Source organism: Prionailurus bengalensis, chromosome C2 (genome assembly GCF_016509475.1).
Source record: "Prionailurus bengalensis isolate Pbe53 chromosome C2, Fcat_Pben_1.1_paternal_pri, whole genome shotgun sequence".
In the NCBI taxonomy this organism is placed as follows: domain Eukaryota; kingdom Metazoa; phylum Chordata; class Mammalia; order Carnivora; family Felidae; genus Prionailurus; species Prionailurus bengalensis.
In genome coordinates, this window is record NC_057350.1 from 157,669,358 (window position 1) to 157,685,469 (window position 16,112).

A 16,112-nucleotide genomic window follows, 5' to 3' on the forward strand; every position below is an offset into this window, starting at 1 on the left:
GGAACTATAGAGGAACCTGAAGGAAATACATAACCTTGAATATTTATATTAGGAAAGAAGAAAGGCTGAATTACAAAGCTAAGTTTCAAATAAAGGAAGGAAATGCCAAAGAGAGGCACAAGGAGCTTTGAAACAGAACGAACATACAAGAGAGAACTGGGGAGTCATCGCTAAGAACTCTGCGAAGACGAAACTCATAGTAAAAAGTAGCGAGCGCAACATTTCAACCGTAAATCTGAAAATTCAGGCGAAGTGGGCAAATTCTTAGGAGTTAAGTATTGATCACATTTTTCAATACGCTTAAAGTATTTCATAAGATGAATTTGTACACGTAGGCTTAAATTGAGACTAAGGCATCCTTAAACCAAAAAAAGGTCCATACCATTTATAGGCAGAAAACCTTTTGTTTTTTAACTTCAAAACTCAGGTGACTGAGCAGAAAAATTGTGGTTTGGTTTTTTTTTTTTTTCTCACCCACAGCAGAGACAGGAAACCCCACCTGGGTGCTTTAGATGCCTCAAAAGGTCACAACTGTTAGCAGGACTGAGCGTTCGGCTGGCAGGCCAAACGGAAGTGGCACTTACTTGGCCCAGATGAAGAACGGAGGTGCTGTTGACAGCTCACCTTTGCAGCATGCTTCACAAAGCCTGCGGATTTTCTCTCCTACGTGCTTCAGCTACTTACGTGGACACACATCTTCTTCCCTTCAGTACAAACAGTTGGAACGGCCACCAGTTGTCGGACAACACACGTGCCAGGCCTATACCGGATGCCTTATGGATGGTCTTTTTTGTTTTTTACTGTTTATTTATTTTTGAGAGAGAGCGCAAGCAGGGGAGAAGAGAGAGACGCGGGGGGACAGAGGATTCCAAGCAGGCTCCGCGCTGACGGCAGCAGGCTCGAACTCATGAACCTCAAGAACGTGACCTGAGCCGGAGTCGGCCACTCGACAGACTGAGCCGCCCAGGGGCCCCACAGATGTCCTTTTCGGTCCTTATGATGCAATGAGGTGCTACTGTCCCAGCTTCACAAAGAATAGACAAGTGAAGTAACGTGCTCACAGGCTCGCTCTTAATCAGGTGGGGGTCAAGACCCAACGCCAACCAAATCCACCTGAGGCCTCCCCTCCATACGCCCTTTTAAGCACAAGGGCTCCAGGGACTCATCTACAGAGCACAACGCATCCAAAGCAGGCTGTATCCAAGCCCCACTCACTGCGGCCAGGACCAGGCACCCACCTTCCGGATAACGTCCCGCAGAGCAAAATACTTGTCAGTGAGGTCCCCTGCCTCACTCAGTGGGGCGTCATAGTCGTAGCTGGTGGGCTGTGGTTGGTAGGGGATGTTGGCCCCTGGAAGACAAAAACATGCCACCGGTAACTACTGAGGGCCCTCCCCCCCGGGACAAGTTCTTTGGGATTTCTGGGCTCAGGGTTGTTTTCGGGGGAGAACATAAAGGGCACATTAGAACCCACTGTCAAATGACACAGAGGTGGCCCTGAGGAGGCAAGGTTTAGAGAAACGCGTTTCTTCCAGCAGGTGGCCCTTCACAAGCACCTTAGAGCCTATAAGGCGCCGTCCCCGCCCATCCGCCCAGCAAGAGCCCTCAGCGGGGACCCCAGCAGATGTCACCACCACTGAACCAGCGGGGAGCTGAAGCTCCCACAAAATGAGGTCAGTGTCTCAAACGAGTCATGGTAGGCTTCTGGCGTGACCCACGTCCGCGATCGTTCACATGCCCTCGGACACAACACGGGAGAGGACTGCAGACACACGTTACCCCACGGAGTCAAACGTAACCGTGAGGCCTCTAGCGCCTGTGCGGTCAGAGGACCTGCGGTGTCTTCTCCCAGCCCCTTCAGGAGCAAGTCACACCCTCACTCCCCCAGCTCCCGGGACGGCTGCTGCTGACAGCTCTCAGATGCGCCCTCTGCCCTCGGGCCTCTGCTGGGCCACCCTGCCAAGGTTATGGCCCTCGGGGGACAGCCCATGTGCAACAAGTGACCACGAGGGCTCAAAAACCCAGCCCCTGGTGTCCCAGCTCCAGAGCTCTCTCTAGAACCAGCTGAGCCACTCCAGAATTCCCTCCGGCCTCAACTCCCTCCCGGTGCCCAGGGCCACCACCCACTCTCTCTGAAGGTGCTGCTCCTGGAACGTGCCCCAAGAACCTCCCGCTGGGGAATCACGGTCCGTTTCCCAGGGAACGAAACCCGCCACAGAGACCAATAACACTGATCATACTGTGTACGCAAAGACTAGAAAGGGAAAGGGCCTTGCAATTATCGTTCCAGGGGCAAGGTCTGGACCAGTGGGCCCCAGCCTTGTCACAGATGATGTTCACAGGCAGGAGACTGGGTGCATTAGTGGGTAGCGAGCCTGTGCTATACATAGAAAACTTACCCTTGCAACATGGAGAGCCTGTTCAGATTCCTAAGCCCCACCGCACCGGAGATTCTGAGTCAGCAGGTCTTGGGTGGGACCTGAGACTCTGCCTTCCTTTAAAAGTTTTTTTTTAATGTTTATTTATTTTTATTAAAAAAATTTTTTTTTAACGTTTTTTTATTTATTTTTGAGACAGAGAGAGACAGAGCATGAACAGGGGAGGGGCAGAGAGAGAGGGAGACACAGAATCGGAAGCAGGCTCCAGGCTCTGAGCCATCAGCCCAGAGCCCGATGCGGGGCTCGAACTCACGGACCGCGAGATTGTGACCTGAGCTGAAGTCGGACACTTAACCGACTGAGCCACCCAGGCGCCCCAATGTTTATTTATTTTTGAGAGAGAGAGAGAGAGAGCGAGAGCGAGCACAAGTGGGGGAGGGGCAGAGAGCGGACACACAGAATCGGAAGCAGGCTCCAGGCTCCGAGCCATCAGCACAGAGCCCAGTGCAGGGCTCAAAGTCACGAACTGTGAGACGAAGTCAGACGCTCAACCGACTAAGCCGGGGTCTCCAACAGGCTCCCAGGTGATGCTGATGCTGGCGCCTGTGGACTAGTAAGGCTCTGTGCCAGGCCTTTCTCTTCTAGTCCTGAGAGCATTTTGCAACACAAGGGTGTGAGAATAAAGCTGCCTTAGGATCATCTCATACCACATCTAACCGTTAAGCAAAGGAGGCACAAAGTCTGACATTTCACCTGTGACTTGGTAAGAACTCCTTGGTCTGATCCCACAGCCCGTGAATGATGGCGCCACCTTGGGGGATCCTACTGGTGGTGGAGCTGACAGATGAGCGGGGCCGAGGATCAGGTCAGCCCCCAGCACCCCGTTTCATTAGTTCTCTCTGCACAAAATCTACATGTCTGAGGGACTGGGACCACTTAAGCAACTGAACTGACCCAATCCTTCCTTTACCTCGCTTTTTCTTGACTGGAGGCAGTGGCCTGCCCACAGATCCACCTGCCTGTGGGGATACATACATTAAAGCACATCCTTTGCTGTGAGATGCAAAGAAACATGAAACCACATCCCTTGTTGCAAGGAGCTCATCTCCTTTGTGGCCCCTCTCCTACCTCTAATGTGGCAGTCACCTTGCCCACCTTCCTATTTATATGAGTGGCACCACACCAGGTGCCTGTCCCTAGAGCTTACGCTTCAGAGCTCACTCCCACAGCTGAGCTCAATCAGTGGTCACCAAGTTGAACTGAACACATGTGACTCCCAGAGACAAGATCACAGGCCAAGGGAAGCCGGGCACGGAAGCTGGCCAGTGGGCCAAAGGATGGACTGAAAAACAAAGTCTTCGCTCTGGCTTCACCCACAGAATCTTTCTCTGGATGCCCTCAGACCACCCCAGGGCAGCGTCGGAGAGAAAGCGCGCTAACTCAGCTCAAGCGTCCTCTGCCCGTGGTAGGGAGTGCAAGGTGGGAAGGCAAACGAAACGGCAAGGCTCACCGCTCCGCAACTCTGCACGTCGTGTGACAAGTCCAGGATGGCCTGGGTCCCGCAGGAGGCCTCACAGATGGGGATGCACGCAGGCAGAGTGGGGCGCACACACGTGCACGGACAGGTGCATCCCCCGTGGGCAGGACGGGCAGTGAGCTCCCTGCCAGGGGCCTTCCCTCTCACGGCGCTCCTCTGGGATCTGGCCTGAGGAGCGGCCACAAAGAAGCACACACTGGCCCTCCCCCACGTCCCCCGGGAGACCAAGCACTAGGGCAGGTCAGAGAGGCCCACAGACACGGGAGGGGCTGGTTTGGGAGCTGGTGCAAGGGCTCTGGGATGCAAGAGGTGGTCCAAAGGGCAGTGACCAGCTTTCCAAGGCCCAAGTTCGAGTCCTATCCCCTGCCAGCTGAACGGGAAACCTGTGGACTTTTTTTTGCACCCTGCTTTTCTGATCTGTAAAATGGGTCCATAATCTCTGGCCTAGATGAGAGACTGCTATGAGAACTAACTGAGAAAACAGAGGCAGAAGAGAGACTTGTTATTTATAACAGGGCCAGGAGCAAGGCAAAGGATTGGAGACAACTTCCATTTTCTGAGTGGTCGTTTTTATAGATCTAAATTGTCAAAAAAGAAGAATGTATCAGTTTATGTAAAATAGTACAAGATAAAAAAAATTGTATCGTGAGCTACAAAGTTCCCCCCAAATATCAGTCTTCATTCCCGGACTGGATGCTTGGTACCATTCCACGAATGGAAAGCAGGTGGAATCCTTATCTACGGAATGAAAAAGGCGCCACAAAATCTTAACTGTTTCTAATGAGAAGATGGGCACACAGACATGATCTAAAACTTCAATTGTCATACTGTGATCTTTTAAGAAGTGACATCTGAGTTTTGCAGTATCTCGCTTCTTGCCTCTAATAACAGTGATGATGTTAGTAACCCTAATGATGTTAGTTACTAATAACAGTAACACTTGTAGGCAAGGTCTTCCAGCCCATCCCACCTCGCACAGAAGAGAGCCGTTCATTAGGGTCAGATCCTGGGAGGTTCAGGCCAAATTAAGCTTCCAAAACTCAGCACTGGGGGGCATCCTCAGTGATTCAGAGAGAAAGGGCAGCTGTGGAGAGGGGTGAGGAAAGAGCCTGAGAAAAAGGCTAATATAGCATGACTTGCCTGCGAAAATCAATGGCAGTGAAGAGAATTTTTCATAATTTTTCCTGATAAAAAGGGAGAGACCATACAGGAATGGGAAACGGTACAGCCACTTTGAAAACAGTATAGCAGCTCCTCAAACTCTGATCTTAAAAGTTAGTTACCCTATTATCCAGCAAACGCCCTCTTAGGTACACGCCCAAAAGACTGAAACGGGGATTCAAATGAACACTTACATGTTAACGTTCATAGCAACATTATTTATAATGGCCAGAATGTGGTAACAACTCCAATACCCATCAATTTGACATCTGGATGAACAAAATGTTGTATATCCGGGCAACAGAATATTATTTATCAGTAAAAAAACTAAAGTACGGATCCCACAACATGGACGGAGCTTGAAAACATCCATCTTTTCAACCTAACGGGCAGAAGTGAAACACAAAGCCGACCACATATCGTATGATTCTATTTATAAGCAACGCCCAGAACAGGCAAATTCACAACGACAGAGGGTACAGACTCATGGTTGCTAAGGGCCGGGAGGAGAGAGAGTGGGGAGTTTCTCCGGTAAGGGGTTTCTTTTTGGGGTAGTGAAAATGTTTTGGAACTAGGTGGTGGTAATGGGTATGCAACTTTGTGATATGCGAAGCACCACTAAACTGTGACTCATAAAATTGTGAGTTTTATGGTATGTGAATTATATCTCGACAAAACAAAATGTTTAAAAAAAGAAAAGAAAAGAAAAGAAAATAGATCACAGCAGAATACATGAACAAGTAAGCTCTAGCCAGAGACTATGGGACCTACCCAGCTACCTTGTTTAAAACAATAAGGTTTCTGGGGGGCACCTGGGGGCGCAGTCGGTTCAGCATCCGATTCGGCTTAGGTCATGATCTCGCAGTTTGTGAGTTCAAGCCCCGCATCGGGCTCTGTGCTGTCAGCTTGGAGCCTGGAGCCCACTTCAGATTCTGTGTCTCTGCCCCTTCCCTGCTTGTTCTCTCTCTCAAAAATAAATAAACATTAAAAAAAAATTTTTTTTAAACAATAAGATTTCTGGGGCATCTGTCTGGCTTGGTCGGAAGAGCATACGTCTCTTGATCTTGGGGTTGTGAGTTGGAGCCCCATTACTAAAAAAAAAAATAAGTAAACTTGAAAATAAATAAATAAACAATAGGCTTTCTAAGTGGACAGGTTCTGTTCCTTAAGAAAAAATTATCATGATTTTAAAAATTATGTAGGCAGTTCTTACATATTAGGAAATTTCTATATATTAGAAAATAAAAGTTGTCTGTAGGCACTCCCTACCCCCAAATCAAGCTCCAGAAACATTCTAGCATAAGCTTCCATGAACACGTTAAACTGCTCTTACCATTCCAATAAGCGAAATTGGTCCCACCTATAAACATGTACCTGCAAGGAAACAAGAGAACAGACATACTTAACTACGAGCCCATAGCTATGGAGGGTGCCCTCCCTTCCAGAAATTACCACTCACAAGTTCACATTCGCCCCATGGGCAAGTACGTCATGGAGGGAGGAAGCTACCACTTCAGTCCTCACTCTTGAGTGAGGTTGGCCCCAGTGGTCTAACCAGCCAGTATAGAATTCAGAATTCACCTAAAAAGAGGAAAGGACAGGGAGCTCAGGACAGACTCATGACCTTCAGACACTGGCACTTCTCTAGAACCATCACCCTATCTACCCCACCGAGCGATGGGTAGAGCGGGCCGTGTACGTGTACTGCTTAACCCAGAGCTGGGGGACCAATGAGGGTCACTGCCCAAACTCAGTTTTTAGGTGCCAACAATACAGGTATTCCTGAAAAGTTGTACCCGCAACAAAATTTTGTTAGCCAGCCCCCAGTTTGAACAAGGCAGGAAATTTCGGTGGGCAAAAGAATCCGATGGCAAAATATTTTCACCAAACTGTCAGATCTAAGTTCACCCATTGTGTCCATCCGGATTTTCAGATCACGGGTTGACGTAAGCTGAGGCGGACCTGCCCGAGTATTCTGCGAGGCAAACCCCAGGCACTTCACGGCTCTCTAGAGCACGCCCCTGCCACGCCCTTCGTCTGGAGAAGGAAGAAGAAACCTGGACGTGTTCTGGGGCTGCCTGTGTCAGGGTTTGGGAAACAGCTCCATCCAGTCTGTGAACACAGGTTCTGCACTGCTCAGAGACCGTGTTCAGGAAAGGCTGTGTGCACGGGTCGGGGGCAGCCTGGCCGGCTGCACAGAAGGCACAGGACCCCAGCCCTCAAACTGTGCCGAGAAACAAGGGTGGCGGCTACGGACAAGGGAGAAGCTTAAGGGCTGTGCGGGCCTGCCCGGACGTTCCTGTCGCCTCCTCCTCCTGGCTGCCTCTGCGGCAGGCCAGAAAGCCCCCGAACTCAGCCTGTGCTCCCCAGGATGCCTGTCGGAAATGCCAACGCTCGGGCCCCACGCGGGCCGTGTGTCTTGCCCAGATTCCTCCGCGATTCACGCGCACATTAAGACGGAGAAGCTCCGTCGCAAAGAGCTCTCAAGAAACACAGACCTGAACTCAGACGCTGGCCCTGGCCCTCGCCAGCCGTACGGCCCGGCTAAGTGACGTGTTCCCTGAGCCTTGACGACAACGGAGAAAACGACACCCGCTGTGAGAGGGGCCATCAGTGCCGAGCGGGAGGGAGCATGAAAGAGCGCGGAGCCCGAGTCATGGCAGGGCAGGCACATCTGTCCCCACTGTGTTCCACGCCAGTGCTGTCACTGCGCCCAGAGGGCCACGTGCCCCCGGTCCCATTCAGCTGCGGACTCCGCGGCCGGAAAAGGCAAGGACCTACCCCCTTAGTTACTGCAAGCAACCTCGCCTCGACCCACAGCTCACCCCCAGTTCTTACCAACGGTCCTCTGGGCTCACTCTTTCTCTGGATCTGGAAAGCAGCGGTGATGTTGGCATCTGGAAGTTACGAGACGGAGAAGAAAGGTCAGTCGTGGGAATGACAAGTCAAGAAAAAAGAGTCCTGCACAGACCTTTAGCCTGAGGCCCTGCCCTTGGCCCCCAGGGGGCCTGGAACATCCCCCAGTCAGCTTTAGACTGGACTCACACCATCCATCCGAAGGATGTGTGGGGATCACGGAACGTTACTTCTTCTCAGAGCAGGTCCCTATGGTCTTTCCTGACCGCCTTGTCTCAGGAGATCACGTCACAAGCTTGTCTTCTCCACCTGGGTTTCCCCGCACGTTTTGCGTCCTTCTCTCTTCACAGAGAGGTCCATCTGGTTGACCGAGATGCTCCCTACAGGATGGGGCTTGCTTTGAAGACACTTCCTTGCAGCCTCCACGGCACCCCCCCACACACATACTAATGCCACAGCTACGTGCCAGGCCACTAACAAATCAAAGGGAGAGATGTGGTCTCATTGTCTTTTTATGCCTGAGTCACGGCACATACTCTGATTTTGAATCTGTACATCGTCAGCCATTCCAGGCCACTTGCTCTTAAGTTCTCCTTCTAAAATACTCCATTAAGACGCCTGTGTGTGGGCTTGCTCCCTCTGTCTCCTTTCCCCCTCTGAACGGGACTAACCTCTCCCCACGGAGGCCGTGGGCTGCCTTCCTGCAGCGAACGAACAAGCACCAATAGTGTTTCTCTAACCAGAGCAGAGGGTGCGCTGGCCCCGAACTTCACGACCCACTTCCCACAGCAGGTACCCGGCGTGGAAATGACACCAGCCAAGACCTCGAAATAACCCCTTGCCCCCTGTAAGGCCAGGCTTCAGGAGAGGACGTGCTGGTCAAGAGTGGAATCTCATTTACTTTATGGCTGTAAACGTCTCAGCATTAAGCACCGGGTGGCATTCAGATCTTTCAGTTCTGTTCTCATGAGCCTCGTCCTGTGACCTCACCCTGGGCGCTGCCCCGTCCCACACACGTGAATGAAGCGGCCACGAGCCCCACCTGCCCCACATACACTGGCCTCACGTTGGTCTGTCTTCGACCCACAGCCGGAGCCACTGTGCTCTCACCCCACATGCACATCAGCCTCACAGCAAAGTCAGAATAACCTTCAAACTGTTTCTCCCGACACAAGGATACCGTGCCTTTTCATCACTGTGATGGGAAGTGTGCCAAAGCAGGAGGAAACCAGAGTGCCGCTTCCTGTGCAGCCCTTTGTAGACGAGTTATTTCATCACCAAACACTCTGAGCAATGCCTCATGTCTCTAGAAACACTTCATTCACTTAAAACCAGCTCTTTTCTTTTCTGCGAATGTAGAAGAAGCTCTTTAAAAATGCAACTTCAGGGGCGCCCGGGGGGCTCAGTCGCTGGGGCGTTCGACTCTCGATTTCGGCTCAGGTCACGGTCTCACGGTTTGTGGGATCGAGCCCTGCGTCGGGCTCTGCACTGACAGCACGGAACCTGCTTGGGATTCTCTCTCTGCCCCTACCCCGGCTCGTGCTCGCTCTCTCAAAATATGTAAAATAAACTTTGAAAATTATTTAAAAAATAATACATAAAAAAGGCAACTTCAGCCTTCCAAACATCCTTCTCAAGAGAAAGTCAGTGCTGGTCGTGCCATGGGGGTGGAGCCTCTTACACCGTCAGGAAGGCAGCGGGGCCTTCATGCTGCTTGAAGGGCAGGTCTTTTGTGTGTGTGGGGGGGGGGGGGGGGAGGTTGACATTTATTTTGAAATAATTTCAACCTTATACAAGAGTTGTGAGAAGAGAACAAAGAACCCGAATTCCCAAAGGACCGAGATTCCTCAGTCGTTAACATTTTGCCACATTTGTTTTATCAGTTTGTCTCTCTCTCAGTACAGTTACTTTTCTCTGAACCATTTGTGAATAAGTTGCAGGCATGATGGCCCTTTACCCCTAAATACTTCAGGGTACATTCCCCGAAGAGCATGCGCATTCTTCAAATAGACACAACACGATTATTTAAAAAACGGCGGAGGTTAACATGCAAACAATCCTGTTATCTCATCTACAGATTTGATTCAAAAAATGCAATTGCCCGGGAATGGCCTTCTTAGCACAGACAGACGCAAAGCGGGCACATCCGGTCCGGGGTCCTCTTCAGGAGCATACACTGCTTGTGGGTGTCCTGTCCTTCATGACAGCTGCTCCCTTAACGCTTGTCACAGCCGGGAGCCTGCGGGCCGCACCGGCAGTGCACTCGCTGGGCCTCCTGCAGCCGACGCGGCCCTAACCGGTGAGGCAAGGCCTTTTTGCAGCATCTCCCCGACCGCCCGCGGCCCGCAAGGGTCACGATGTTGAGTTCCACGGAAAGACCACGCTCGCTCCTCGCTCGTGTAGGGAGGCTCCCCGCATTCCAGGGCGGGGCCACACCACCCACCCGGTAGCCGACCTGGAGGAGGAGCCCACCGCCACCACCGCCAGGGGGCGGAGCTCCTAGCAGCCGCCCCCGGCGAGCAGAGCTCTAACCACGCAGCTCCCGCCCTAAGGGCCCATCGGCCTCGCTCAAATAACTAACGCGAGCCACAGGGGGCGCTGCACCACTGACTCCGTTTGATCCGTCGGGGAGCGTTTGGGAAATCTCGCTCGACGCACCCACTGCAAACGCGCGGCCCGGGGTGCCGGCCGGCGCCCACCGCCCACCGCCCACCGCCGAGCCTGCGCGGCCTGGGCGCGGTTCTCTGCGGCGGCGAACACCGACCTGGGCCGAAGTCCACGGTGGCGTAGATCCCCTGCAGCGCCCCGCACTGCAGGAACTTCTCGTGCGCCCCGTCGGTGGTGAACAGAAGCACGTCACCGCCCAGGTGGTCGCGGAAGCGCCGCTGCAGGAAGCGCAGGTAGTCGTAGTCACAGGTGAAGTAGCTGCCGTATTCGTTTTCAACCTGCAAGTTAACAAAGGGGCGGCGTCAGGAGATCCCGACCGAGTCCTTCCAGGCAGGCTCAAGCCCCTGCCCAACCACTGCCAAAGCGCGACCGTTGCCCAAAATATCTTCTGGCTCAGTCCTCAAAACGCATCTTCCAAAGGGCAACTCCGCTCGAAAACTTACCGCCCCACCTCCCACTCCACCAAAATAAGAAAGACAAAACCACCGTGTCAGATTTTGGATTGTAGTGATGCTCTACCCTATACTGGGGAATAGATCCTTTAAACGTGACATAAACAACACCTTCCCACGGTAGAAATATTAGACAATGTGGGGAAATGCAAAGAAACTAGAAAAACCGTGTGTTAATCCCGTTACTCAGAGATAACTGCTATGGGCATTCTGGCTCAGCCTTCCAGATTCACACACACGCACACCCTAGATACACGGAATAAAGCACAGAGACTGTTCTGTTCTTAAAACTGGTATCATAATACATGCACCAGTGACAACACTGGCTTCCCACCTTCAACGCACTCTGCGAAATGTCCATGGAGGCGACAAGGGCAAGCGCCAGATAAGGACGTACCGCCCTTTACTCCACCTACCGCCAAACTTTCAGGGCGTTTCTTGTTTTTGTTCTTAGTAACCAATTGGCTCAGTCTGCGTTCAACAGCATCAGTGGTTTTCAACCAGGAGTTATTTTGCCCCCCAGGGAACATTTCACAAGGTCTGCAGACACTTTGGGTTGTCACATCTGGAGGGGCAGAGAGTGCGGCTGGCACCTGGTGGGTGGAGGCCGAGGGATGCTACCAGGCCCGCTGCTTGTGAGCCTCCACAACGAAGGATTTTCAGGTGCCGTGAGTGGCACTTGTGCCGAGGGTGGGAAATGCTGCCCTGGGGCACGCGTTCTGCCATTCTCCACGGGGACGCACCCATTGACAGGGCATGCCCCAGAAGGTAAAAATGGATTCTTACAGGAGAAAAGAACGCCTTACTCTTTTTTATATGTAAAGCACAGATATATATACACACACACTTCTACAGTAGATCAGAGGTATTAAAATTTTGTGGGCAGGAAATTAGAAAAAAATGTCTACAGGGGCGCCGGGGTGGCTCAGTTGGTTAAGTGTCTGACTTAGGCTCGGGTCATGATCTCACGGTTCGTGGGTTCGAGCCCTACATCGGGCTCTGCGCCGACAGCTCAGAGCCTGGAACCTGCTCAGGATTCTGTGTCTCTCTCTCTCTCTCTGCCCTTCCCCTGCCCGTGCTGTCTCTCTCTCTCTCAAAAAAAATAAATAAACGTTAAAAAATTTTTAATTAAAAAGATGTCTAAAAAGGCTTTTTAGGGGCAAAAACGAAAAAGAAGTTAAGAAACATTGCTCTAAGGCCATAAAATGAATGACCTTCAGCTCCACCCAATATATCAAAGAATCTTAGAGGTATGACACTGAGTGAAAGGCACACCCCACTGAGAAATACAGACAGCTGTTACAGAAACTTTTGCGCGCCCAAGTTCTGTCAACCAATGCCAACTTCCTTCTTTTCTAACCCTTGGGCTTCGGTTCCATTCCAGAACCACTGGGGGCGGGGGGGAGAGCATGTGAGGTGTACCCACGTGTGGTATGACCTCAGACACGTGGGGAGAAGAGAACGGAGACACAACTGGTCAGGGAGGAAAGTGGACAAAGTGCCAGGAGGGCCTCACAAACGGAGGCACTAACAGGGGTTCTGAGAGTCACAGGGACGCCAACAAGCCAAATGGGAAGGCCTCCAGGCAGAGGAGGGCCTACGTGGACAAGAGGCCACCATGAATTTGGTGGCCAGTGCGAAGAATTGTTAATGATATGAAGAAATGCTTATGACCGTAGGCTCAAGCACGAAGAGTCAGGTAAGAAACTGGTCAGTTTACACTGACTCTGTAAAAAGAAATGTTTTAAAGGCATGGAAAAAAAAATCAAGGAAATCTCCCCAGAACGTAAAGAGCTTTGCTTCTGACTCCAGAAGCAAATTATGGTTTCTCTGTTTTCTTACATTCTTCCATGCTTCCCCACACTTACTTATTTAGTAATCAAGGGGCAAAAGGATTATGGAATTCAAGCGGGGGGAGGTGCGAAGGGCAGAGGCAGAGGAGGCGGCGGCTGGCAGGACCCTGGCAGGACCCACAGTCAAGTTCAGGCCGTCCAAGGGATGCACACAAGAAATGCCCCTCACGCAGCCAACTTTGCTCTCCTCTGCGGAATTCATACCCAATTACACTCCTTGCAGCATGTCGACGACCAAAAGGTACAGAAAAGTTGTGCGCGAAGCTTGAAAGTGACTTGGGAAGAAGCAGAGATTTAAAAACGAGGGAAACTAGAGAAACCCCGAGGTGAAGACAAAGGAAGAAGACCCATTCGTGCGAAGCCACACTCACCTGCAGCCTTGACATCTTCACGTGGGAAAACGGGCTCCTATAAGCTTCACCAGTACAGACTCAAGACGGGTGGAGGGGCGTTCAGTGCTCCGGGAGCAGTGAGCTGGCCTCTCTCCCCCATGCAGGGTCAGAATGGCCACTGTGGCCAGGTCGGCCTTCTCATCGCCTCACTCGACCTACACCTGAAGGGCAAGAGGGTGGCCACGCTCCCTTCCCACAGGGACCGTTCCTAAGAAGGAAATCCCGCCCACACTTGTCTAGGGAGCTGCACTGCACCCCCTTGCCGTTTCAGGATGCGGCCCCTTTTACATTTGTTCCTTGGCAAATGACTAATGAACATGGTTTTATGTGTTATTGTTGTTGTTTTTAAGTTTATTTATTGAGAGAGCGAGAACATGAGCAGGCAGGGGCAGAGAGAAAGGGCTGAGAGAATCTGACAGCACGGAGCCCGATGCGGGGCTCGAGACTCACAAACTATGAGATAGTGACCGGAGCCGAAAGCAAAAGTTGGACGCTTAACTGACTGGGCCACCCAGGCGCCCCGGTTTTGCGTTTCGCCTAAGTGATTTTGCAAACATCGCAAACCGTTGGTCAAGTGCAGGTCAAGTGCCCCAATTTTTCACGTGGAAAATACTTGGCACAGGATGTACCCACGATATACCGGTCCTGGCAGAGCAAAGAACACATGGAAGGAGGAGACTGGGGGCAGGAAGCAGGAGAGAAAGCAGAATGGCCCCAGTTCACCACATCCTCTTTCAAACCAGCAGGAACTGACTGCCTAAGCAGGGCAGACACCAAATCATTTTAATCCGTGTTGCACCCCCTCAGCCACAGGCCACGTGGCAGCAGAGAGAGAGGCAGGCCACGGGATCAGTGGGCCTAGGATGCAATCCTGACTCTGCCACCTGCCCACTGGGCGACCTGGGCCAAGTCACTTCACCCCTTTGAAGTTCTTCTTTTCAAAGAGACATCGGTCGGGATAATTGCATGGCGTCTGGAGGGCAGTCAGCTCAGGGTCCGGTATACAGCAGCCACGAACGACAATGCCTCCCCCAAGTGTGGCTTATATAAAATCACCAGCTGTGGCACTGCCTTGCAGAGAAACAGGCTTGTGAGGCTCACCTCTGCATCGCTCCCGGGTACGATGCGGCCGGATGAAAGCCTTCCCCGCCCCCCACCTGCCCGTGCTCATCTCTGAGGTTACCTGCACGGTTATAATGGGCCCTCCGTTCTGATAGAGGAGAGGCTTCATCTTGGGCAGAAGGACTCCCAACCACTTGTCCACGGCTGCAAGGTAATCTGGAAGAGAGGACAGGTTTAGCACCGTTCCACACCTTTTAGTGCACACACACACTGACGCCCTGTCACCCTGGGGCTCGCAGCCGAGATCGGGATATGCCGGACTCAGCGAGACCGAGATGGGGTAGCTGCACGCACTGATGTGATAAAAGCTGTCCCACAAGGAGCCATCTGCTCAGCGGGTTCCCAGTGGAAAGGAGCACAGGCATGGTCTCTGCCCCACCACGGGGACACCAGGCCTGGAGCGCAGGAGGCTGGTCCAGCCCATGTTTGTTGAAGGAAGAAAAGAGTGCCTGAAGGGAGTGTCTTTCTCTGTGTCACAGTAGGATGGGTGTTTTTTTTCTTTCTAAAATGAAGCTTTAATCAATTAAATACTGACACCGACAAATGGAGATAACAGAGCGCACCCTTTGTAAAGAGGCCGTGAGGACGAAATGAGGTAATACAGGTAAGAACATGAATAATGCGCTGGGACTGCAAACCGGGAGGTAATGCACTGAGAAGGATGTACACGTAGAGCACAGGACACCAGCCTTTCACACAGCAAATTCAATCAATGTTAGCTGCTCTTCGGACCGTCCCGAGACCAGCATCTTCAGGAGGCAGAAATGCAGCTACTGGGACCTTCTGCCTCATCGGGGTTTGCGGCGAAAATAATTTCTAGTTGTTGAAAAAGGCCAGAAAAAGACTATCATTTTACAGATCGCCCTGTAAAGGTCAACAAACGAACTGTCATTTTGATTAGCCAGATGCTATCACTGGGCATGTAATTATTGAGAAAGTAGGAAGAGAAAGCATTAAAGTCAGTCGGTCAACCGCAAACAGGGCCCAGTGCCAGTTCAGAGTCACCAGTTTATCAGCAAGATCTGGTCAAACAGTTCAAGACAGCCTGATTTCCTACACATTCAAAGTCTGCAGTGGACAGTGACTAACACACTTCCACTAAGCCTTCCAAAGTGTCTGTGCAGAAGAACCCCAGCCTTCAAAACACCTGCTGCTTTTGGTATAAAATGTCGCGAAAGACATCATCATTCTCTCAGGACACGTGTAACAACTTACCTGGATCAGAAGAACGGAGAATAATCGACTCTTTTAATAACAGCCAAGCCGGCAATCCTCCCTAGGATGGGGGGTGGGGCAAAAGGAGGGAGAAGCCATTATGGGGTCTCAAGGCAGAGAGAAATTACTCTTAGCGGTGAGGGAAAAGAAGACTTTCAGGGAAGAAGGGGTAGTCGAGGCGGGCTTTGTGGTGTAGAACTTTCAGGGACGGTAGTAATCATAACTTCCTTTTACTAGTAAGATGACATCACATGAATGGAGTGTTTGGAGAATAATCAAAGCTTTTATATGGCTCATCCCGCTTAATTGTACAACAACCCTGTGAGGTAGATGGAGCCCATACCGTTAACCGATGGGGAAACTGAGTTATGTGAGCACCAAGGGGAGGACGCACGCCTTCGGGCCCTTCCCTGTTCCTCTCTGCCTAGACACCTCCTGAGGTAAAAGATCCCTATGCCGGCTGTAGTCACAGACTCACT

At 51.6% G+C, this 16,112-nt stretch overlaps 1 protein-coding gene across 3 annotated transcripts in view; it reads right to left on the bottom strand.

Annotated features, from left to right (window-relative positions):
* Positions 1 to 16,112, bottom strand: part of GLB1 (galactosidase beta 1) — an 87,524-nt gene that overhangs the window by 44,231 nt on the left and 27,181 nt on the right. For all 3 annotated transcript variants that reach the window (XM_043595853.1, XM_043595854.1, XM_043595852.1), the window contains exons 4-10: positions 15,634 to 15,694; positions 14,480 to 14,574; positions 10,697 to 10,877; positions 7,915 to 7,973; positions 6,536 to 6,657; positions 6,410 to 6,450; positions 1,239 to 1,351 (exon numbers count right to left, since the gene is read on the bottom strand). In XM_043595853.1, coding sequence (XP_043451788.1) covers positions 1,239 to 1,351; positions 6,410 to 6,450; positions 6,536 to 6,657; positions 7,915 to 7,973; positions 10,697 to 10,877; positions 14,480 to 14,574; positions 15,634 to 15,694 — 672 coding nt within the window. The remainder of the gene's footprint in view (positions 1 to 1,238; positions 1,352 to 6,409; positions 6,451 to 6,535; positions 6,658 to 7,914; positions 7,974 to 10,696; positions 10,878 to 14,479; positions 14,575 to 15,633; positions 15,695 to 16,112) is intronic.